General features: G+C 39.0%; 1 protein-coding gene across 3 annotated transcripts in view; it reads right to left on the reverse strand.

Annotated features, from left to right (window-relative positions):
* Nucleotides 1-27,265, reverse strand: part of htk (hat-trick) — a 564,009-nt gene that overhangs the window by 195,213 nt on the left and 341,531 nt on the right. For all 3 annotated transcript variants that reach the window (XM_067137785.2, XM_067137784.2, XM_067137786.2), the window contains exon 16: nucleotides 26,132-26,363. In XM_067137785.2, the coding sequence (XP_066993886.2) occupies nucleotides 26,132-26,363 (232 nt within the window). The remainder of the gene's footprint in view (nucleotides 1-26,131; nucleotides 26,364-27,265) is intronic.

The following is a 27,265-nucleotide window of genomic DNA, read 5'->3' on the forward strand; positions in this document are numbered from 1 at the left end:
TTTCACATGACCCCAGCACCGAAGCCGGTTTATGCGTACAGCTTCATCCATCGAGTTCATTCCTAAATTAGCCTTTATCTCCTAATTACGAGTACCCTCCTGCCATTGTTCCCACCTGTCTGTACCAGCAATCATTCTTGCTACTTTCATGTCTGTTACTTCTAACTTATGAATAAGATATCCTGAGCCCACCCAGCTTTCGCTCCCGTAAAGCAAAGATGGTCTGAAAACAGACCGATGTAAAGATAGTTTCGTCTGGGAGCTGACTTCCTTCTTACAGAATACTGCTGATCGTAACTGCGAGCTCACTGCATTAGCTTTACTACACCTTCATTCAATCTCACTTACTATATTACCATCCTGGGAGAACACACAACCTAAATACTTGAAATTATCGACCTGTTCTAGCTTTGTATCACCAATCTGACATTCGATTATGTTGAATTTCTTACCTACTGACATCAATTTAGACTTCGAGAGGCTAATTTTCATACTATACTCATTGCACCTATTTTCAAGTTCTAGGATATTAGACTGCAGGCTTTCGGCACAGTCTGCCATTAAGACCAAGTCGTCAGCATAGGCCAAACTGCTTACTACATTTCCACCTAACTGAATCCCTCCCTGCCATTTTATACCTTTCAGCAGATGATCCATGTAAACTATGAACAGCAAAGGTGAAAGATTACAGCCTTGTCTAACTCCTGTAAGTACCCTGAACCAAGAACTCATTCTACCATCAATTCTCACTGAAGCCCAATTGTCAACATAAATGCCTTTGATTGATTTTAATAATCTCCATAGTCCCCCAGTATGGCGAACATCTTTTCCCTCGGTACCCTGTCATATGCTTTCTCTAGATCTACGAAACATAAACACAACTGCCTATTCCTCTCGTAGCATTTTTCAATTACCTGGCGCATACTGAAAATCTAATCCTGACAGCCTCTCTGTGGTCTGAAACCACACTGGTTTTCATCCAACTTCCTCTCAATGACTGATCGCACCCTCCCTTCCAAGATGCCAGTGAATACTTTGCCTGGTATACTAATCAATGAGATACCTCGATAGTTGTTGCAATCCTTCCTGTTTCCTTGCTTGTAGATCGGTGCAATTACTGCTTTTGTCCAATCTGAAGGTACCTTACCAACACTCCACGCTAATTTTACTACTCTATGAAGCCATTTCATCCCTGCATTCCCACTATACTTCACCATTTCAGGTCTAATTTCATCTATTCCTGCTGCCTTATGACAATGGAGTTTAGTTACTATCCTTTCCACTTCCTCAAGCATAATTTCACCAATATCATTTTCCTCCTCCCCATGAGCTTGGCTGTTTGCAACACCACCATGATGATTTCCTTTTACATTGATAAGATGTTCAAAATATTCCCTCCACCTCTCCAGTGATTCCCTGGGATCTATTATGAGTTCACCTGAATTACTCAAAACACTGTTCATTTCCTTTTTCCCACCCTTCCTAAGATTTTTTATTACTGTCCAGAAAGGTTTCCCTGCTGCTTGACCTAGCCTTTCCAGGTTATTACCAAAATCTTCCTATGACTTCTTTTTGGATTCAACAACTATTTGTTTCGCTCTGTTTCTTTCATCTACGTACAAATCCCTGTCTGCCTCGGCCCTTGTTTGGAGCCATTTCTGATAAGCCTTCCTTTTACGTTTACAGGCTGCTCTCACTTCATCATTCCACCAAGATGTTCGCATTTTCCCGTCTTTACACACAGTTGTTCCTAGGCATTCCCTTGCTGTTTCTACTACAGCATCCCTGTATGCCACCCATTCACTTTCTATATCCTGAACCTGCTTACTGTCTACTGTTCGAAACTTCTCACTAATCATATCAATGTACTTCTGTCTAATGTTCTCGTCCTGGAGATTTTCTACCCTTATTCGTTTGCAGACAGATTTCACTTTCTCTACCCTAGGCCTAGAGATACTTAGTTCACTACAGATCAGATAGTGGTCTGTATCATCGAAAAATTCCCTGAAAACTCTTACATTCCCAACAGATATCCTGAATTCAAAGTCTGTTAAGATATGGTCTATTATGGATCTGGTACCCCTAGTCTCCCATGTGTAGCGGTGAATAGCCTTATGCTTGAAGAATGTATTCGTAACAGCTAAACCCATACTAGCACAGAAGTCCAGCAAACGCTTTCCATTCCCATTAGCTTCCATATCTTCCCCACATTTACCAATCACCCTCTCGTATCCTTCAGTTCTATTCCCAACTCTCGCATTGAAATCGCCCATTAGCACTATTCTATCCTTGCTATTGACCCTGACCACGATGTCACTCAATGCTTCATAAAACTTGTCAACTTCATCCTCATCTGTACCCTCACATGGTGAATACACGGACACAATTCTTGTCTTAATTCCTCCCACTGACAAATCTACCCACATCATTCGCTCATTTACGTGCCTAACAGAAACTATGTTGCGTGCAATGGTATTCCTGATAAAGAGCCCTACCCCAGACTCTGCCCTTCCCTTTCTAACGCCCGTCAAGTACACCCTATAATCTCCTATCTCTTCCTCATTATCTCCCCTTACCCGAATATCACTTACTCCTAGCACATCCAGATGCATCCTCTTTGCTGACTCAGCTAGTTCTACTTTCTTTCTTCCATAAGCCCCATTAATATTGATAGCTCCCCATCGAATTCCATTTCGTTCGCCAAGTTGTTTCCAAGGAGTCCCTCGCCTGTCAAATGGGAGTGGGACTCCGTTACTCCCATAGGTCCGAGGCTTTCTTAAAGTGTTCTGAGCTCGGTAAATTCATGAAGCAGGATGCTGCCCTACTTGCACATAGTCCAAGTGAGGATCTCTCCTCTAACGGGTTATGGACCACCGGTGAATTGTATAGTCCTAGCCGCCTGAGCACAAGGAGGGCCACGACTCAGAATATGTCCGAGATGCCCACTCCCATTCCATAGCAGCTGGTATCTCGACTCTCAGGACCACTTACTAGGCCACTCAGCCGTTGCCCATGGTTCACGAACTAGGACGTGACTACAGTAACCCACAAACATGAACCACCTAAACATTTACTGTGTGTAATTAATTAATTTGCTAAAATGCAAATACAGTGGAACCTCGGATTGCGAGTAACTTGGTCTATGAGTGCTTTGCAAGATGAGCAAACATTTTAAATGAATTGTAACTTTATAAGTGAGTGAGGTTTCACAATACGAGCGTCACGTGTACGTACGTTTCCACCTCCCCTGTGCCTTTGTTCTCCCCTCCCCCTGCCACTCCCTTTCCTGGGAAAGGGTGTGTAGTCATTTCCCGCGCTGGACTTCAGTTGGCGTGCCTCGCTCGCATAGTCAACACCGTACGAGTGCACGTTTCGTTTCTGTCATTAGTGATATAACTGTTCCGCAATGATGGGCCCTGTGAACGAAAAGAAGGCTAAAAAGGAATTTGGTCGGACGAAGGAGATGATTACAATGGAATTTAAGAAGGAAATGATCGAAAAACACGAACGAGGTATGCGAGTGGCTGATATCGCGAGATTTTATAGCAAGTCTACGTCTACAACAGGAGGAGGTTATGGAGATCTCGTCCGAGGATGAGGAGGAGGAAAAGTCAATGGAATCTCTCACTTCAACCGAGATTCCCTCACATCAACAATGATTCTATTGTAAGGTGAAGTGCAGTTTAATTGTTTTACGTTATATTTTGTTTTAGAAATGTTATGCGAATAAATGCTTTTGTGGGCTTGTGTTGTGGACGAATCATCCGAGTTTCAATAGTTTCTTATGGGAAAATTTGCTATGATATACGAGCGATTTGGATTACGAGCATGTTGCCGGAACGAATTATGCTCGCAATCCAAGGTTCCACTGTATATGTATCAAAAAGGTGGAAGATTTTTATTGTTATTAAGTCTTTGTAGATAGGATTTGCGGAAAATGAAGCCGATTTTTTGCAATGTAAGCTCACAGCCGTGTGCCTCTAACCGTACGGCCAACTCGCCTGGTAGTATGTAGGCTTACACCACAAGGTATGAGAGATAAAATGTGATGAATACATATATATACAACTCAAAAAAATGTTATGAATTTCATGTTTTTGGTCCGTATTGAACAATATATAAGTAATAATAATAATAACTTAAATGTTTCCACCTTTTCAATACAATATATTCACAAAATTACAAAATTATACGGTACTAGTTTCGACCCATCTAGGGGTCATCATCAGCCGTATTGAAGCAAAGATCATTTGTGGCGAAATCCTAAGACAATATTATTTTAAAGAATAACAAGTGAAATGAGATGTTATGGTAATAGTTAATAATACAAGGAATATACATAATAAGAGGTTTTTAACAAAGAATAAAGTATAAATGGGGTGTTGTAAAAATTATAATCATGGACATCCTCGTATTAGCAAACAAGGGCCCTTTACTGAACATAATGGAAAATTACTACATACACCTAGACCAATACTTTAATGCCAGTCACAATCTCAATGAAATCTCAGAGAAACCCAACATACTCTTCGATCTATTTATCACTTTCCTCAGAAACAATAATGCAGCCAACCTAAACTCAATCCTAAATTTAATCAAAGGTACTTTTCCAAGACAATTACACTTTCTCCCGCACCCTTCAGCCCCACCTTAAGCCCTCTTCCTAAGCCATATTTCATTTCAATACAAGAACTTACTGATTTCCATGATTATAATTTTTACAACACCCCATTTATACTTTATTCTTTGTTAAAAACCTCTTATTATGTATATTCCTTGTATTATTAACTATTACCATAACATCTCATTTCACTTGTTATTCTTTAAAATAATATTGTCTTAGGATTTCGCCACAAATGATCTTTGCTCCAATACGGCTGATGATGACCCCTAGATGGGTCGAAACTAGTACCGTATAATTTTGTAATTTTGTGAATATATTGTATTGAAAAGGTGGAAACATTTAAGTTATTATTATTATTACTTCAATAAAATGTTCCTAAATGCACTCGGTACTGTACGTTCCAAAACAGAATTATAGGTCATTCATTATTGTGTTGCATAACGACATGGAAAATGTTACATGCGTCAGCAGAGGGAATTGGAGAACAATGTAAGTGCCATATTCTTGACAGCAATCGTTTTGTTCATATTTCTCCACCAGGTACCTTCTGGCACTTAGGTCGTTTTCCATTTCCACTACTCAATTGAATATAATGCATTCGAGAACTTCAGAATCGATACGTTCAAAACCATATTCTCGAGTTCAACATAACCTTTAAAAGTCTATGTAGGCCTAATTCACGTGGTACAAGATTTCCATAAACCGACTATGAACAGTATGACGGTGACAAAATTACAATAAAAGATTAAAAAAAGGATTCTGCCATAATGTTGGGCACTTTTACATTTAATGTGCTTTGTTTTATTAGATTAGAGAATTAAAAACTACTTGTGGTCGATTATTGTTTGGCTTGGCATTACGGGTATTAGATTTTTCAAAGAGTTTGGCTGATGAAAGTTGCTGAACTGACGAAGTTTCCCCAGTCAACTGAATATAAAGTTTCTAAATTTTTAGTTGCATACCAGTAATTAATGTTTGAAGCTGGCGCCGCGCTTTAACTTGCCTGCTTCTCACCCGGAGGTCCCGGGTTCGATTCCCATCCAGGTCAGGCATCCAGGTTCACTCATTCTAAGATAACCTTCAATTGAGCAGCTATTTAATGGTGAGGTGGCGACTCCGGTCTAGAGAACCAGGAATAACGGCCGAGAGGATTCATCACACTGACCATGCGTCACCTTGTAATCTGCAGGCCTTCGGACCAAGCAGCGGTCGCTTGGTAGGCGGAAGGCCCATTGGGGCTGTAGTTTAGTTTGGTTTAGGGGTGTTTGTAAGATTATAAGTATACATAGGCTGCCATTGATACTTTCATAGCCCGTACTTATAGACCATAGGCTATTTCATTTTTGTGACGTTCAGTCAAATTGTTGATGGTTCATTCGTTCCCGGATTTTCCGTTTTCCCATTTTGTACGTTTTTTCCCCCCCCGGGGTCCCTCCAAAAACGGAGAATCAAGGTTCCACTGTATTTCAAATGGTAAACCCAGAGATGCCAACCTTTGAAGTAGATTATCAGAAAAATTTAGAGTCAAGTCCAAAGTATGCTACCTTCTTCACGATAATGACACCCCCTTTGCCCTTCCCTCTAGCAAGCTATTCGAAAGTATATTACACAATAAAATTTGAACACAACCTGCGAGTTCTGTGATGAAACAGGTAGAAGTCCACAGGCTACATCGCAAGGATTATTACATTAAATGTTGCTTTAAATGCTGCTCATTCCTTATAGCTTGTTTCTCATGCAGCAGCTGCTTTTCAGTGTAGTTTTTCTTGAAGCATCCTTCCCACTGTGATGACATTTTCGGCTTCTGAACCACAAGGGATTCCAGTGCAGATGTGCTTAATATATGCCTCACTTCTTTCTCAATTTTTCTGTCAACTGTCAGGTATACTTAACACAGCAAATACAACATTACTGAAGGATTTATACAGGAGAAGAGCAGCGCCTGAGCTCCTTCATTCACAATGAATTTTACAACACTTATGGGTAGCAAAAGGAGGTCACGATCGTGTAAGTATCGTTACAAACTCACGAGCATTGAAACAAGGACGATTTAGGAGAAAGGCTCGAAAGGACTGAACATTTTTCTTACTCGTCTTCTTTTCCCGTAGAAAATTATTTTTTCGTGATAATGTCAGCTTTTCCGTAATAATTTTCCGTTTGACCATAATTTCGTAATTGTGAGGTGAAATTCGTAATAATTACGGACAATCCGTAATAGTTGGCACCTCTGGTAAACCTACCCATTAGCTTACAGAACTCAAAGCTAAAACAAAAACATACATTAGAAATCTTCAAACTAGTTATTACAATTCTCTGAAATGGCTAATAGGATTTTTGTCAAGTGGTAAATTGTATTGCTGGCTGTGTGTACCATTTGTTACTGAAAAGGGTGTTCCTAATGGCTCAGGTTTCAGTGATATAAATAATTTTCATAAAGCTAGTGGACATCATAAAAAAATTCAAAGTCATCTTCATGCTATCATGGCTTTAAAGACATTGTCTTTCAAGAATCGATACTCAGCTAGATGAACATCGCCATGATAATATTCTTGCATAACGAAAATGTGAAAAAGAACAGACAACTACCACAGCACAGCGAGACGATCCTTGAGTTCAGTTACCAAGGGGCTGTGGATAATAAGATACTGACTTCCACATTCCTTGAAGAATTTCTATGCTCTATGTCTGAAGCAAATCTTCACATGCCCTGATGAAGTCCAATGTGATTTGGTGGAAAGCTGACGCTAGTGTGATAAACTGATGTAACTTGAAAACCATATTCTCTCACCCTTGGGTAAATAATACAAATATCAAGGTGGAATTATTATTATTATTTTATGATTATTATTATTACTTGTAATGTATGGCTATGAAGTGTTTACATCTATTTAGTATTATTTACGTCATATGTACAGACGATACAATCGGATTATTTGTGAGATTATGTCATGAAACATGTGCTGTACACACACTCTCTCTCTCTCTCACTCACTCTCTCTTTAGTGAATGGAAGAACCTGTAATTATAGTATATAATTTATCATCACCTGTATATATGATTTGTAATCCACTACAGTATTGTGAAAGGCACTGTAACATGCAGAATGGTACCAGGTAGATGGAGAATATTCTTTACATTATATCTGGCCTTTAAGCACTCTTAGAATATGAGGTCTGTTATCTTTCTAGAAGTCTGGCCAGGCACATATATAAGGAGGTGGTCTTTATTGTAGAGACGAGTTACTGTTTAGTTGGAGTTATGGTTTAACAGGAGTTGTACTGGCGATCTCGTGTTGTAGATGACATGCGTGTCAGCAGTCATCTGTTTCAAGATTGTAACCTCCATGTGCTCCGTGATAGGCAGTTGTTAAAATGGTGGTTTGTTGATATGGTGTTTTGTGTGACAGTAGTTTATTATGTAGCAATTGAGTCTTTCACGGCTGGCGTTACAAATCATGTCAGCGTTTTCCGGGCTTGTAGGCCGTGGTCCAAGAGTGAGTGAATGTCCCGACGTTTCACCGAAGACTGCGTTCGGCGTTGTCAAGAGTTCCGACTGACTTTGATAGCAGCGAAGCTCTCAGTGGAATTCCACAATGCCGAACGCAGTCTTCGGTGAAACGTCGGGACATTCACTCGCTCCTGGACCACGGCCTACAAGCCCAGAAAACGCTGACATGATTAGTAGTTTATTAGGTTATATGCGTTTTTAATGCGTAGATAAATAGTACTAAATAAATAAGTGTACCAACTGACAGCATTTTGTGAGCGTTTTTGTGGATACTTCGAAGCTCAGCTTTGTTTAGTCTCATAAAATACAAGAGGCTCTAGTTCAATCATAGTTATTTAATTATAAATACTGGGGAGTCTGGTTAATGCCACAGGTCTTTTGTTTGCAAGTTGCTTTATGTCGCACCGACACAGATAGGTCTTATTGCAACGATGGGACGAGAAAGGGCTAAGAGTGGAAAGGAATCAGCCGTGGCCTTAATTAAGGTACAGCCCCAGCATTTGCCCGGAGTGAAAATGGGAAACCATGGAGAACCATCTTCAGGGCTGCCGACAGTGGGGTTCGAACCCACTATCTCCCGAATACTTGATACCGGCCACACTTAAGCGACTGCAGCTATCGAGCTCGGTCACATGTCTTTTAGCAAAGCAGGAATTAGCATTCGGAGGGCATGATGAGAGCAGCAGTTCAATGAACAAAGGAAATTATGTTTAGCTGTTCTGAATATAAGGCGAGACTTGCAAACCATTTGCAAAACGCACCAATTACACTGTAACGTACAGAATTCAGAATGACCTAATTAATTCTGTTGCAGGAGTAATATTTGATTCATTAAGGCGTAAAATTTCTAATGCACCTTTTGTTAATATACAGTCATAGTAAAAAGTATCCGTACACTTAATACTGAAACAGAAATACCGGTACTTTACTTAGTGCACTTATTGTCATGTACGTTGTATAACGTCAATAGTTTAGCTTTATGTACACTACGTGAAGATATGTACATCATAAAACATGAAATTGATAGACGTCTCTGTTATTAATACATAAATAAATGAAAATACCATGATTTCATAGTCATAAAAAGTGTTCGTACTGTCCGGTTTTACTTTCATTCCCCACTGATTTTAGTGCACATTTAGCACTTTGTTGGAAATCCTTTTGATTTTACAATGGCCTCAAGCCACCTGGGCATTGAATGAACTAGTTTGGAGGTGAAGGTGGGCTCAATTTTACCCAATTCTTCCAAAAGTGTCATTTTCAAAACTGGCTTTGATGAAATATTTCTTGTGCTCAGTCTCTTTTTAAGATAAGCCCACACATGTTCAATCGGATTCAGATGCGGGGATTGGAGGGTGTTACCATATATTTGGGTGTGTTGTATGAAATCCACAATCGTGTATCAAGGGCTGTATGCTTTGAATCATTATCCTGCATCAATACACAATTATCCAAAATCCCATTTTTTAGGCACTAGATGCTAGATGTTTCTTCAAAACTTCAATATAGTATTTACAGTCCATTTTTCCATCTATGAATTCTAAGGAACCTACTTCAGTTGAGGTCATGCACCCTCAAACCATTAAACAACCTCCACCATGCTTCACTGAAGGAAGCAGATTTTTTTCTTCGAGTTCTGTGTTTGTTTTCCTCCACACATTTTTGCCATATTCTTGAAAAACAGTCAATGTACTTTCATCCGTAAGTGTAACTCGATCTCAGAATTCTAGAGAACCATGTTTATAGTCTGTAGCATATTGTAGTCTTTTCTTCCTATTTGCTGGGGTAATTCAAGATTTTCGCTTGGCATTTCTACAATGATACCCATTAGTATTAAACACGTTGACGACGGCGTATTGTTTTCCGAGTTTATTCATTAGGAACGAAGTGAAAAATCAGAGATACGTGAACTCTAATGGATATATTACATACTATTACATATCTTAAGTACGGCCTATAGACATAGGGTGCACTGTGTACACTGTATGCTGAGACCACCCGGCAGGTCTCATCGTCCACAAGTAACGCACGGGGTACGCACGCATTCTGTGACCTGCCGGCAACCTCAATGAAATTGGCGGTCTTTATGCAGAACAATTAGGTGATATCTTAAAGTTGCGCTGGAACTTCTACTTGGAACAGCTATTGTGAATGCGCTCATTTTACATAATGAAGTAATGGGGAAGAAATTGCAAATTGGAAAATTTAGAGAGAAGTTGGTCATTGGAATTTTGGGGAACAGTATAAGAACAGCAGCTACTCTCTCCACTTCTCCCAAACGCCATCATATTTTGAAGGAAACAGAAGAAAACGATGGCCGAAATAGAAAAGTACGTAAATGTTGCGTCAGTTGTTATGCAGAACTAGTGAATATCCAGGACAGAACTTACGCTCAGAAGCACGGCAAGAAAGTGTCCACGTACTGTAAGGACTGTCCCAAGAAGTCATTGTCGTGCCTGCTTTGTTTCCATAAGCAACAATGAAGTGGTATCTCACATTGTTACACTCATTCCCCCCTTTTTTTTTTTACCATCAATGTATTAGTTTAACAAAATATTAACTGTTTTAATAAACCATGTGTACGATATAATTTTCTTTATATTTTTATTATTATTAATAATAACGATGTTGTTAAATATTCAACTCCAATACAACCGATAGTTATGATTTTCTGAACAGAGTTAACCTGAATGTCTCTATTCTTATATTTGTAGATATTTTCTTTATAGAAAATGATTTAAGTAACGGAACAAGCATATTGAACCATTTCTTAATTATCCTAGCTCCTATGTACTCCCTGCATGTCCCACTGTATACGAAGTTAGTTTGCCTTATGTAGAAACGAACCAGAAAGGACGAAACAATAACTCATGAACGGCGCGTGCTACAACTCCAGTACATACATTGTGTCAAGAGAATGCCGGCGGGTCTCACCGTCCAGAAGTAAAGGTTGGCATGACCTGCCAGCAGGTCTCATAGTCGCCAACGTGTTAAAGACTTTTGAACTGTGGAGGTACAGATATTAAGTTTTATATCATTTCCTAGTTCAGACCTCAGTTTTGCAGCACTGATTCTACGATTATTCTTAACTTTCCTGAGGATTAGTGTTGTAGTTTGATCGCCTAGATCGCATGGACGTTCACATCTACGTGCATTTTTGATAGATTTTCTCTCACCATACCAGTCAATAATTCCATGAATTGTAGATCTTTGTCACTTCACAAGTTTTGGTATTTCCGAGAGCGATTTACAGGAATTATGAGCCCAGATTACAATTCTTCTCTCTTCTTCTGTTGTTTCCTTCATTTTACCACCCATCTTATTGATTCACTGTATCACTTATTGTTTAGAACGACTGAAGCACAACTGACTTGATACAAGATGTGACCTTTACTGTTTACCTGCATTGCAAGGGATGTTATCAATGACTTTGATATGAGATAAACCACCTGTACGAATACTTTTTATGCATCTATATTTCAAATTTATTGGATGACACGTTTGTTAAAACAAATATTTCTAAAGTACTATTGTTATTTCTGGTACGTAGTCATATTCATATTTCGCGAAATACTGAAATATAGAATAGTAGTGTAATTTCTAGCAGCCTATGGGCAATGCGTCAACTACGACAACATTGCTTAATGTTTAAGGTGCACGTATACTTTTTCCTATGACTACTTCTTGATAAAACAACAGACAATGCAAATAAATAGCTTTCTTCAATGCTGAGATATGCAACAGAAATGGGAAGATTGAAGAGCAATTCTTAGGATTTGCTGACTTTAGAGGAAATCAAACAGCTGCAGCATTGTCAGGGCATGTTTTTAAATGTCTCGCAGAATGTCACTGGTCCAAACAAAATTGTAGCGCAAACATATGACGGTGCTTCTGTAATGTCAGAAGAAATAAGTGGAGCGTAAACTAGAGTACGAGAAAAATACTCATGTTGAACTCTTAGACTAAGCTCATTCTTTCACAAGCAATGAACACATAGTACAGAAGAAAAATATTTTTCAAGACTAGAAATGGGCTAACAGCCTTTTTCTCAAAATCAACGGAAAGATCCCATGCCTTGGATAAGGAAGTTAACAAAAGAATGCCGAAAGTTTCTCCCACTAGACGGAACCGCAATTCTTCGAGAGTACAAACAGTTTACGAGCGAGTTCAGAGTAGAGCTCTGCATTTGGAAGAAAACAACCGCTCGAGCATTGCCCACTTCAAGCCACTGCTCGACGGCTGGGAAAAGCCCACGCTGCGATAAGGCTGTGGCCGTCTACTACACCATATGGCCGGTCGTCCTTCACCTCTCGGTGATCAGTGGAACGGTCGAGCACTGCCGGGCGCTCGAGCGTAATCATAATCCCGGTCGGTGAAAGTAAAACCGCCGCGCGCTCTACAGTGCGGAATGCATTAGACATTGTGTGTAAAACCAGTTAGTGACTGGGCTTTGAGCAGTGTAGACAGCGTTATGGATCAACCAATTATAAGTCGTAAACGCTGCATTCAAGAAACGAAGAGAAGTATTCTGGAGAGAATTAGGAGCGGCTCGTTAGTCCTGAAGAAGAAAGATATGTCGGAAAAGGTGGCGAAGAGTGAAGCTTGGAAATCGTTTGCACTTGTAGCGGATCCTGTCACGCAGGCTTCTTCTGGGTTCGTGCAGTGTGCTACATGTGATACTGTACTTTCTTACCAGCCAAGCAAAATAGGTAGGCTATGATTTGGCGCTGCAAAAATAACTGAGGATCAGAATTCCACCGAACACGTGCAGTACCAAGCAGCATAGAGAAAGTTGGTGTTGATAAGTTGGTCGATATGAGTGGAATAGATTTGCTACCGTTAAATACTTGTAGTAAGATTGGCTTCAAGAATTATTCGCAGGAGCTCATCAATGTTGGCGCCACTTATGGCAAAGTCAATAATAGAAGATGTTCTTCCGCACCCTACCACTGTATATTAAAAAAAGGCCGAAAAAATACGGGCGACAATGGTGCCGAAGCTAATATGTGCCACAAAGAACAAAATGTGCGCTTTAGACGCTGATATGTGGTCTGATAACTACGAGAAGAGAACTTTTTTGACTCTGACATCGCATTATGTTAACGATGAGTGGCAGCTAGAAACGCTTGTTTTGCTAACAACTGAGTTTGCGGACATACCTAAGACAGGAGAGAACATTCGGCACGAAATCGAAGAGCGGTTGCTCGAGTTAGCAATTAACAAGAATGATCTTACAAAATGTTACCTTGTCACCGACCAAGGAGCTAATATGAAGAAGACACTTGAATCTTACGACCGTTTGCCTTGCTTTGATCACTGCCTGATGACTGCGCTTCGTCACACATGTTAAGAGACGTTTTTAGAAGATATAGCTCCTGAAATTCTGTCGTGTCTGCTATCAGCAAGAGCTATAGTAGGCTACTTGAAGAGATTGGGTCACTCGGGGCGTCTGCAGCACTCTATGAAGCAAGGAGCTGTAATGCGGTGGAACTGTATACTGTTAATGCTCAATTCCATCATAAGTTTAATTGACGATCTTCGAGATCTATTAGAATCCCGCGGGCAATCAAACCTCTTAGAAACTTTCCATGAAGAGTTCATACTAGAAGTTATTGCTTTTCTAACCCCCTTTAAAGAAGCGAGTTTGGATTTGGAAAGTGTAACAAGGCTGGAACGTGTGCTGCCTTGGTACACGCGTCTGTTTCATCATTGTGAACCAGAAGAGAGTGACAACGAAGTAAGAAATATTTTCATAAGTTACGATCGTTTATAAACCTGCTGAATTAGCGGAATTTAATTATGTATTTATTGTCTATCATTTTCAGTGCATGACGAAAATAAGAACGAGAGCAGCATATTTCAACAGAGAGAAGTGCAAATTGGAGGCTATCCGTTACAAAGCCACGGTTCTATGGCCATCACGACGTCATTTGAAGAAAGTCACAGCAGAAGAAAAGCACGTCGCGTATGCTGAAGTTCGACGATTGTGCTCGTAAATGTGCCTGTAAATGGTAAGGTCGAATCGCTGAAAAAAGATAGTAAATGAATGTTTCTGTATAGGCTTTTGGGCTTATGCCGTGTCAAGAAAATAAGGCATAAGCCCAAAAGCCTGTACAGTATCATGTCTTTAAGCACGGGCCCGGGAAATCATTAATGACAACAAAACGAATGTTTGTTTGTCTAATCTTCCAACTTTCGTTAGATCAGCAATTATGCCGTCTAAAATTTATAATATTTGGGAAGGGTTTCGCAACCTAAATATTCCACAATGCGTTTTTATGTAATTTTAGCGATATAAAAAGGAATTCACTGGAAATATAGCTTTTAGTAACCAGTATCCTAACTTTTATACATATTTAAAGGTGACATGAATGCATTACGGATATTTTGTTCATTTTTAGAGCCCATTCAAGCAAACAGTGACCAAGTTCTTCCCATGAAAAAGTCCAAGGTGGACTGGAGTTCGGATGAGGACGACGAAGATGGACACAAAAATACTACTAATGATCTCAACAGGTACCTTTCGCTATCCAAATCCGACTGTAGCTGTGCCGAATGTCACATTTTTAAGTGGTGGAAAACGCATGCGGAGTTATTTCCAAGGCTGTCGGTAGTAGTCAGGAAAGTTCTCTGCATTCCTGCCACTAGTGCTGCCAGTGAGAGAAATTTTAGCCAGGCCAGTCACCTGCTGTCCAGCAAATGATCGTGCTTGGAATCAGACAAGGTGGATGATCTCTTATTGATCCATCACAATTTCGTAAGTATTCTGAACATACCACGTAATCACAAGAAAGGAAACATTCTTCAAACGCTATGAATGTATGATTCTACTTTCATTTACTTCACAGGAAGAAGTGCAAACCGCCAGCTGTAGTAGTAGCAGCTCCAGGAACACAAATGAATCCTGTGCATCAGGCAGCACCAATGACGAAAAACGAATTGTATAGTTATGATTCACATATAACTTTATTTACAGGTCATAATTTATTTATAAATTAACGCTTGTTAAGAGAAAATTGATGAGTATTTGTTTAAAAACAATCCTGCATTTCTTCTTGATCCTGCATTTGATATTAGTACAGTGTATATGTGGCCGAGTCTGGAGATAGGCTACACATAGCCCACTATTACTGTGTCCCCGATTATCTAGCGAACGGAACAAAATACTATATGAAGACATTACAGTTCATAACGTTACAATTATTAGATACATTATCACCTCAAAGAAGAAAATCCAATAGACTGCAACATATTAACACACTTCAAATGTAACATACACAATTGTAATATTTAGGTTATAGAACTGATAGTACGAAAGACATTTGTAAAATAAATAGGTGAGGATTAATGTAAAGTAGTGGCCTACGATCTCGAGTCCGGCGAAGCTCAGCTCGCTGGCTGGCTAGCACTGAGCCCGCCGGTTACTGGCGACCGACCGAGTGTTTGGCGCGCTCGGCCAGTCGCTGATGATTGATAGCCCGCAACCGGCTGCACAGGGCGCTCGGCCGCATAATCCCGAGAGTCAGAGAGGCGAGCGGTACTCGTCGGTAAAAATCAGAGATAATGCAGACCTCTAGTTCAGAGGTTTGCTTCAAACCATTTTGGATAATCCTGATTATCAATAGGAAGAGACTAAATTTTGACACCTTAGGGGAACAGCTAGAGGGTGATAATTTTAATACATTAAAAAAAGAAAAAATAATCTGGATGCAAAAGCAAGCTATTGGTGCATATACAATGAAATAATAGACAACATTGTACACCAACTTTCAGATAGATTTTAGCATGTGGGAAAACTTAAATTTCTAGAGCTCTTAAAAAAAAAAAAGGGCCAATGAAAGCACATTCCGCATAGCTAACATTTTGATTTTCCTGGATTGAGAAGAGGACTGACAGCTTTTTATAATACTGAGGGATAAAAAGGGAATAGTGTCTTGGAAACTTTTTCATTTCTAAACCAGACCGTGATGACGGTTTTCCTCAATATATAAACTTTGTAAGTTTCATTTCTGTAATTTCTGCTTTTAGTGCTCCCGTGGAGCGATGTCTCTCTACGCTGAAAAGAGTAAAGACCTACACAAGGAACACTCGAAATGAAGATCACATGTTGAATTTAGCCTTCATTTCTAACGAAAAAGAATTGCCGATGCACGTCCAGAAGGAGACTAATTTTAACAGGAAGGTGAGAGAAAAGTTTTTAAAACAGGAGAGTGGAGCTGGAGTACAACTGAACAGTTGTTGGGTACGTTTAAATTTTTATATATATTTTTTAAACTAACAGTAATAATTAGAGCTATTACAGTTCTAGGTCTAAAATGGAAAATAATTTTCGGAATGACACTATTCCCTATACAGTAGAAGTCCATCATAGTGAGAATTCAAAACAGCGAAAAATTTACTCGCTCTAGCGGACTGTCGTTATACCCAATTTTTGTATGAAATTACAAGTTGCTATTTTCATTGAAATTCAACATATTAAATGTTTAATAATTTATTGAAAACCACCTATTCAATAATATTAGTCTAAGACTATAATACAATCATTATAATTTTATATTTAACCCTTCCCCACGGACTATCTTTGATTCACTTTCTGGCGAAACCTGGAGTAATAATTCGCTTGTCAGGTATAGTTGTGGAATACCTTCACTAAATAATTTATCCTGTAAAAACCACTTAAGATATCTCTTTCAAATTTTGTAACAATGGAAAATACTCTATAGTTATTCTAAAATGATACAATGAGATCACGTAATTACACGCAGAACCCCCCCCCCCCGTCTGTTCGGAATGATAGATCAAGAAGCATCCAATATGGTGCATAATGTTAAATTATTTGTTCTTAAAGTCTGCCTGAATTGCTCGACCTGATGTAGCTTTTTATTTTCTTGGCAATGCAGAGAACGCAGGAATTCACCCTGGATCCCGCAATTTATTTCATTTTCGGGATCTGTCGGATGAAGATATTTAGACAGCAAATCATACTTCCTCTCAGACATACAAATGAATTGTTCAATGAATGGGATTGGAAGACAAATTGAGATTAGTTGGAATATTATGTCATTACATAGAGATCGATAGTTCGAAATAGAATTAACTGATGGACTAAAACTCAGAATTCTTCTTTTGTACAAGTAGGACTAATATTTTAAAAGGAGACTGTACCCAAATGAACATTTCCTGTGCCGTATTTCAATTTCCCTCAGATTCATCTTGTGTCCCAACTGCTTCCCACACCATTTTTGTTATAACTACAACTTCAAACTCATTACCATTGCATTCGACAACATATTAATCTAATTTGTAACAAATATCCTCTGCACTCAACTGGTTATATGCAGCCATGTTCCTGCAATTAGTTTACATTCGGTCAGCTGTCTGTTCTATCAAAGAAAACATATAAAAGAACACTTTAATTTAGGATTCCGTGCATGCCAGTTTTATCTAGGAAGCGTAGGGAATTCACTGGTTCCAAGAAGTTATATGTTTAGCAGACAGATGGCAGAGGAAGTTGGTTTGAAAGTCACGCTTTACTAGGCAACCCGCGGGAGACAATCTGCGACTCCAGTACGTTTTACTACGCAACCCGCGGGAAAGAGTTAATATAATTATTATAATTATAATATTTAATATAATGATTGTATTATAGTCTTAAAGACCTTAATAGTATTGAATACGTGGTTTTCAATAAATTAATTGTTAAACATTTAATATTTTGTATGAAAGTCTGAAAAACCCCCATACACATTAAAATCGGTATGAAATGGCAATCAATTTGTTCAAACCTTGTGTTTCCACTGATGATATCTACACTACGGCTTACTTGTTTGTTATAGTAATTGCCACGTAAGGCAATACCCCAGAAAGTAAATATCGCCGCCCGATACTCTTCTTTTCTCTTTTTTGTAATGGCTGATCACTGCTGCCAACCTGCCTGGTTACATATTAAAATCACCAGACATAACCATAACAAACTAACCTCAATGTAAACACCAATAATGAATGTTTCCCTACCCTAGTAAATGATAAAAGTTAAGATGAAATAAATCAAGATATTCATAATTAAGTCGATTTCCACGCTCAATGAGGAATTAAGGAAAAAAAACACACTTTCTCACTCAAATTAATGTTACATATATCTGTCTTTATTTTGATATACAGTAGGCGTACTATAACCATATTCTTGAAAAGAGGGGCGTGTTAAACGATGCAATTTATTTAGTAAGTCTTTGCAGTGTGATTTTCGAAAGTTCCAGACATCCAATGACTTCCATTTCTTTTGCGCGAACAATTCCAGTAAGGAGAGAGATTATTGGGCATATTTTCAGCCTGCAGGCTGGTTATATCTTCAAGTTCCGTGAGAAATTAGGTCAGCTTTCAAGTTCACTGCAGATTTGAAAATAAGGTTATAAGTTCTACTACCAAAATTTCGTCCCGCAAGAGTTATTTCATGTACCGGTAGATCTACACATGAGACTGGCGTATTTGAGCAATTTCATCATTTCACACAAACTATGTTATTAAATGCATTATCCGAACATGCCACAATTCTACTTCCTGGTATTAGCCAAATAGATTTACAATCCCACAGAAAAAGAAAATATGCTTTAAATATTCTCGCAAATGTGATTAACAGCAATGCAGTGGCAACATGCAATTCACGCTAGAACAGGGATTGAACGTTGCCAACGTGCCAGATTAACGGTAAATGTAAGACGTCGTATCGGCAAGTAGGGTCCCTAAACTGTATGGTTACTGACACTGAAAGACCTGCAAAATATCCAACAGCAAGAAAAGTAACTATAAATCAATACCTTAATATTACAGGGGAGAAAGGGTAAGGTTGCACCCTTAGGGTACGTCCTTACACGGAGAGGACTATATTTTTCATGGAAGTGTGCGTTTAATTTCATTCTGAAAACATTATAGTACCGTATTTCTCCGAATCCAAGACGAACCCCACTTTTAACTTCTGAAAATTCAAATCGGGCTCAAAAAGGGCTTTGTAAAATCATATGAAAGCCTTTGTTGTACAGTACGCATTTTTAGACGTCGAACATTGGCTTTCGTTACGGCGTAACTTTTTTTTTTTTTGTGGCTGCACAATTATTCTTTATTTTCGCGGGTTTAATGACCATTCATTTAAAATTAGGATGATACTACCGGAGAGAACCCGCTGAAAATTAGCCGGCAATACCTATTCCATGAGTCTCTACATTACGACGACCATCAGGAAAATGTTCTTGCTGCCTATAAAACTGTTAGTTTTACTCAGCGTCAGATATACCGGCTACCGCTACATGGACGTCTCGCTTGCCGGGTTCGGCCAATTTCAGCAGCTGGCGATGTATAGGCCTAATCGCGGACACTGAAGGTCAATGAACAAGTTTATTGCACTACGGTATGGCCATTTTGCCCTTGAGCTTTTCGTGCACACAATTTCATCTTCGGCTTATTTAAAGCGTCCATGCTGCGGACCACTGAATACATTTTTTGTACAGTATGCATTTTTTTAGTTATCATTGTCGTAATGCTAATGTCAAATATTGGCTTCAGTTAGCCCTATGCCGTATTTTCTTGCGGCTGCACAATTATTATACATTTCAGAGTGTTTAATAACCATTAAATTAAAATTGGCATCATAATATCGACAAGAACCTGTTGATAATTTGCCGGCAATACCTGTTCCACGTATCTTTACAATACTACTATCCATCACAAAAATGCTCCTGCTGTCTATAAAACTAAATTTTACTGGGTACAGTAGACGCGTTATAACTCTGCAACTGAGTAGCCGTGACCTTTCTAAGAATTTGAAGGCTCGCATGTTTTGATGCCATTCCGCAGATACGAGAAACTTTTTTTTTTTTTAGAGGCTAATAGAATGTTATTCTCTCTCCACTATTTCCCGAGATCCAGTGACGTTACACACAGGCACTGTACAACCGGTTGTCGCGGCTAGCGATGTATAAGAGAGGCGGTCGTTTAATGTCAACGAGTTTTGTGTGTGCATGAGCGTGCGGTGGTGAAAAGAAGCAGCGTGGTTACTGCGGTAGTTGCTAGTGGTATTCGTTACTGTTATGCCGCAAATCGAAGACAACCCTTGATTTTTTGCATGAGCTCAGAGAAAAAACGTCGTCTTGGATTTGGAGAGTTACGGTATCACTCCAGAGGCTTCTGTGGCAAACATTTCAGTTTTCTTCTTCAAACGGCGTCACCTAACCTTACCGTATATGTATCATGAAAACATATTTGAAACCCATGTAGAGAAATGATAACTTCCTCACTAAAAAATTATATGTGACTAGCCTTTTCGAAATGTAACTAGACACGAGAAAATATGAACTATCCTCTGAAATCAGTGATGTACTCTGCCATATCTTGAGGTGTAGGCCTATCACATTCTTACTTAATTTCAGTAGATACGAGGACGGTTTGAAAAGTTCTCGGAATCACCGCTAGATGCAGTGCTAGAACGAGGTTCCCGCGCAATAATCACACATCCTTCATGAGTGAACACGTGGCGAGTCAGTGCTCTAGCTGCAGGAGTGTGGTAGTGACAACTCTTTGTTGTTGTTCCCGCGTAGTGAATTGTGACAATGGAAAAAACTGAGATTCGAGCAGTGATTAAGTACTTTGTAAAGTAAAGTATGAAAGCAAAGGAAATTCATGCCGACTTTCAGAACATACTGGGGGACTCTGCTCCTTCATTTTCAACTGTTGCTAAGTGGACCAGCGAGTTTAAATTTGGTCGGGGGAGCTTGGACGATGATTCGCGTAGTGGACGGCGAAAAAGTGTTACGACCCCAGAATTTAGCAAAAAAAGTGCATAAAATGGTCATGGAGGATCGTTGACTGAAAGTGCAGGAGATTGCTGAAGCTGTAGGGATGTCTACTGAATGGGTATATTATATTTTAACCGAAGAATTGGGTATGAAAAAATTATCCGCAACATGGGTGCTGCGGCTCTTGACATTAGGCAATAAATACACCAGATTGGAAATGTCCGAACAAAGTCTGGCCCGTTTTCAGTGCAACCAACAAGATTTTTTGCGCCGGTTTGTGACTACAGATGAAACTTTGGTCCACTACTATACCCCAGAGACAAAACAGCAGTCGAAGCAGTGGAAACATGCTGATTCACTACCAGGAAAGGTCATGGAATCAGTTTTCTGGGATGCAAAAGGCATTCTGCTGATAGATTATCTTCCTACTGGCCAAATAATCACGGGGCAATACTATGCAAACCTCCTAGACCAACTACAGGAAAAGATACGCGAAACAAGGCCTGGTTTGGCAAAGAAAAAGGTCATCTTTCATCAGGTCAACGTTCCGCAGCACACAAGTGTTATTGCCATGGCAAAACTTCATGAACTGGGGTACGAATTGTTGCCAAATCCACCTTATTCACCTGATTTGGCACCATCAGAATTTCATCTATTCCCCAAGCTGAAAATTTTCCTCGGTGGACGGAGATTTTCTACAAGGGAGTATTGAGTAGGTGGTTGTTATTAAAAGGATTTTATAATTTTAATAAGAACCGACAACCGAATTGGAGAGGTATTTTGCAGGCCTGGAGGAATCTCATTTTCGAGATGGGATCAAGGTATTGGAACATCGCTGGACCAAATGGATTAGTCTACAGGGAGACTATTTGAAAAATAAAAGCAGTTCCACCGAGGTAAGATACTTAATTCTAGTACATTCCGAGAACTTTTCAAACCACCTATGTAACATTAAAATTAAGCGATCATTTACTTCAGCTTTTATTTTTAATGAGTTTACAACTGCTATCGGCCACATTATTTACGCATTTATTATGAAAATGTGTTATTCTATTTCATTTTGAATTTTCTTTAGACAACAGCAGTCGACGGGTATTACTAATCGACACCAACATTGCCATCAAATGTCAACAAGAGAGCTCGCAAATGCACATAGTGAGAAAACTATACCGTACAGAAGATAATCGATCGCATTTTGTGGCAAACGCTTCTGTTTTCTTATCCGAACAATGTCACCTATCCTAACTTAACCGTACTAGGCCTATACATATGATGAAAACACGCTTCAAGCGCCAGTAGAGAAATTATAACAGTCTCGCTATAAATTTACACGATAATAGCCTTTCCGCAATTTAACCAGACAAGAGAAAATATAAACTAACCTCTGAAATCAATTATGCACTCTGCCATATCTCGAGGTGTATCTCATTCTTACTTATTTGCAGTATTTTGCACTGAAATTAAGCAATCGTTTAGCCAGCCTTTATTTTTAACGAGTTAACAACAGTTATAAGACACATTATTTACGCATTTATTACAAAATATGCCCTCTTCCATTTCAAATTTTTGTTACGGAAGAGCAGCTGACGGGTATTACTAATCGACTCCGACATCGCCTTCGAATGTTGACGAGAAAACTCGCTAGTAGAAATAGCGAGGAAACGATATCGAAGGTAATAGATTGCATGCAACATAACCACTGGGTTGCATAAATACCAGGAACGGACCGAAACATGCACGCTTAATCACTCGTAATAACGGATGCATCAGTGATAAGGCTCCCGCTATAACCGAAGGATAATACACAGTTTAATACAGGAATTTTGAAGGGACAGCAAAAAAACTGCCGTTATAACGGGGTTCTATTTATACGCCGTACTCGCTATAGCGGACTTGTACTGTATTATAATGGAAAACTGCCTAGTGGGGAAACTGAATATTTTTAGCTACCACATGCAGGAATATTATCTGTAACAAAATTAATATTTGCATAAAATTAATAATTATATGAACGTGACTGCAATTTAATTTATGGATTCATTTTCAGTATAATTTGGTGTATCCTGACAGCAAAAGATTCATTTTTTTTTTTTTTTTTGTGAAACTTAACGTGCATCGATGGGAAAGTTCCTGCTGCAAGAGCTACTAACCCAAACCATCTGTTAACTGTTCAAAACACCCGGGTATCGCTAAATTCTTCCACTTTAGTGCTTGGGAAAGGAAAAAAGGTACAGATCCCACCACACTGTAAACTAACAGGTACTCTTTCATGTCTCTGGCAATGTGCACTGTTTCTGAGTCTCTCAGTTGTGCTTGTGTTGATGCCAGACTTGGAGTAAGGTTAATAAATGTGCATCAGTGTAGTGCTTTCTTAAAAATGTTTTTGTTAGAAACTTTTTTTGCTAGGGGCTTTACGTCGCACCGACACAGGTCTTATGGCGACGATTGTTAGAAACTAGATAAATTACTAGTGATTTTGAAAAAAAAGCAGCAATTTGCGACAGTATACTTTATTGAATAATGTGCAGCAACGAATCCAGAAGAGTACTATAATAACGCAAGTTAATTATCTAAACACACAATGATCTAATTTTTATGTATACTTTTTTTAAAATTTAAAACTATTATCATGCTGTGTTCCAGTAGTTAACATATTATTCTTAGTTATTGTACTAAATGACGTTTTGCAAAACAGGAACTTCGAACAGAAGAAAAATAACATTTAATTTAATGGGAAGTTATTACCATATGAAAAACATCTTGTGGTGCTAATAACGAACGCCACTGGTAAAGAAAGTGTTTACACAGTGGACACAACAGACTCCAGCACTCCCGACCTGGCAGCACATGTCCACAGAGATAAGTTGTTCGAAGACTGCCAAATCACATGGGTGATGATTGCTAACCAATGGGCAGTTTGCAGAGGTTTTAGCCAGTTATCCTCCGCTGCTTGAAGCGGGGTTTCATTCTTGGAATTCATCTTTAGTGTGTTCTGTTAATTCAAATTCATAATTGCAGTGGCTAGTTTGATATACAGCTGGACAACTTAAGATCTGAATAGTAAACAAATGTGCTATCTGAGCAATTGACAATCAGCTGCATGTCCATCAGCATACTGGAGAAAAGACTCATCCTTAAGCTTTTATCTTTAATGGTATGGTTTAAGAGAAATCAGTTATGATAGCAGAACTGACCTGATCGTTGTTGGAGGCCCACACCAATGTGAAAATGGAGGGGGTAAATTTCATTATTGCACTCTCATGCCTAGCATTCCAGATCAGATTTTTCAACAAAATAATGCAAGTTCTGATACTATAGCCAACACAAGACAAGCTTCACAACTTATGACAAATTCACCCTCAGCTTCTGGACTGTTTTACAATAGAGTATGTTCGGGACGCCATGAATTGATGGAATACATTTAGCCTAATTATGAATGCTTGAAGAGGCAAGCCACAACAAAACATCGGAATACATTCCATGCCCATAAGACTGAACAATGTACAGCTGATCATGGTAGCATTTCTTCATACTGAAAGATCTACAAAATAACAAATCAAAAGTGATCCATTTCATTTTGTTATATAACATTTTGTTGGTTTCATAATGCACATACATCCCATTCTTTATGAACATTAACCAATTTTGCCCAAGTAAAACACATTCCATTTCGATCAGTATACACTGTCCCTACCATTCTTGTCTTTTCTTTCTCCCCAATACTTTTCCTGCACGATACATTGCTCAATTGCTGTAGGCCTTTTATAAATCAAGAATAGCCATTATCATACTCTCCATGTTCTCCTATATTTTATCTCCCTCTCTCTCTTTTTTTTTTTTTTTTCTTACAAGTTGCTTTACATCGCACCGACACACATAGGTCTTATGGTGACGATGGGAAAGGAAAGGGCTAGGAGTGGGAAGGAAGCGACCATTGCCTTAATTAAGGTACAGCCTCAGCATTTGCCTGGTGCAAAAATGGGAAACCACGGAAAACTGTCTTCAGGGCTGGCGAGAGTGGGGTTAGAACCCACTGTCTCCTGAATACTGGATACTGGCTGCACTTAAGCAACTACAGCTGTCGAGCTTGGTAACAAGAAATTTTAAAACAAACAAGATACTGAAGATACAAGGAAGAATATTGTAATTTTACTGTTTTTATTGTGGAGAATGGTACCATGAGGGCAATAAAAGCAAGTGTAGTAATATGTATACCACTGAATTTTAAGTATCTTACTGTTGATACAATATTTTGCTTCTGAAACCAAACAGTTGTCCTTGAAATGTAACTTCTATTTTTCACCCATCCCCCCTCCGTCTGTTCTTTCCAGTGCATTTTTCATGATGATGATGGTGATGATGATGATGATGATGATGATGACTGTTGTATAAAGGGGCCTCACAGCTAGGTCATTGCTCCCAGTACATTTTTCATAATTTTGGCTCCATGAAATCATTATACAACTAACCTTTTCTTTCCCTTAAAAAAAGAAGTATTAAAGATATCTTTGCAACCTATGATATATCACTAGAACTGGGAAACAGATTAGCCAACTGATTTTTTCCAAGATACCGCTTTTTATAGGGACCACGTGGCCCAATACAACAAGTCATAAAATTACCAGGTAAAGACGAGCAGACTGAAGAACTAAAATCCAGTCCGACTTATTCTGATGGAGCAAGGGAATCTTAGAATTGATAGATGCGGTAGTGATGTTTGATAATAATCACAAAACAGCGACAGCAAAGTTGAAAGTAGAGGAATTGTACAATTATCAGAAAAAAGGAAGAAAAGTTGGAATTTGAAAGGTAAGTGCTCTTAGAGGAAAAAGGATGGAAGTAAGGAATGTTGAAGGTGAATGGAAAAATTTGAAGAGTACACTGTATAAATGGAAGCACTGAAGCAAAAAGAATACTGTATGCAACAATGTGGTGGTAACTAAAATAAGCTATTCTGAGGAAACGAAGATTAGGAAAACCTGGATTACAATGATTGAACCTGCTTAAGAATGGTATACAGCAAAGGGATCTGAACTAGACCATGGTGGAAAGGCTAATGAAAATATAAAGGAACGATATTTGACAAACATTGCTGCCTTTCAGTACAGAAAAATTATTAAACCACATTAAAAAGGGGTTCTGTCATGTCTTTCTGTTACTACCTACAGATTTCTCAATACAGAATTATTTCAAATAACAGATGAATCGTGCATACCTGTATGACCTGACATACGTCTAGTGCGCCTTCTGAATTCAAAATCGGTCGGTGTCACATCACCAGTGTTGCGAGTGACTCTAGGACTTGTCGCAGATCGATTTGTGCGACTGGAAGTTGAGGTAACAGATGAAGGTGTGGTAGAGCGTGGTGTTTGTTGTGAAGAGGTACCCTCTTGAGGACGTCCAGATAATGAAGGACGTCCTCGTTTACCAGGTACAGGTTTTGACATCTGCAACAAGCCAAACAGTTTACACTGCAGCCATTGCCTGTAAAATTCTTTAAAATAATGCAAAAACTAAGCTATAAATATAGTGAGAAAAGCCCCATGCTTAGCACCACACAGAAACCCTGCACCAGATTTGCCAGACAAAAGCAACACAGGCAGTTTGGCATGGGAATTTATGAAACTGATCTGGAGCAAACAAGTAGAAGTTAGGCATGGAAAGCACACTTTGTGGAACTACATGAAGTTTGCACACACACACACACACAAAAAGAAAAAGGCATCTGCTACGTGATTAGTAAAGAGTGCAAGAGGGTGGGGTGGTTCTCTTTACCTTGAGCTGTGCATGTTGCTGCCTCAGGCGCTTAGCTCTAGAGGGAGTCCAGCTCAGATTGTCAGCAATTCTCCCCCGCTTGATCCACTCATCGTAGCGAGTGTTCCAGCCCAAGTAATGCACCAGATACATGCGCTCGCTACTGTCTTCTTCAATATCTAGCACCTACAATCAACAACACACAGCTGGTCAGTCAGCCAAGTCATACCTCGAGGAAGTAACGTAATTTCCAAGAGGCTGACAATCATAAATTAAGACCAATACGGTACTTTTAATATAGCTTTACTGAACCTGTTTTTAAATTTGCTTACGTATTTAGTATCCGCATAAATAACTTGACTATATGAAGACGTTTATTATGAAGGATGAACATGCAGATTAATTCACAAGTAGAACTACAGGTACTACCATATGTTAATAACATGTTCAAGAAATCTGCACACAGTCAAGTCATTTCAGCCAATTTTGAAACTGCATTCAGTAAAGTAAATTTTTAATAAAAGCATCAGTATTGAGAAAAATGCACTAAGTAGAACAGCTTCAACAAAGCACTGAGTATATACAATCCCACCCA

The sequence above is a fragment of the Anabrus simplex genome, chromosome 1, assembly GCF_040414725.1.
Source record: "Anabrus simplex isolate iqAnaSimp1 chromosome 1, ASM4041472v1, whole genome shotgun sequence".
NCBI lineage: Eukaryota > Metazoa > Arthropoda > Insecta > Orthoptera > Tettigoniidae > Anabrus > Anabrus simplex.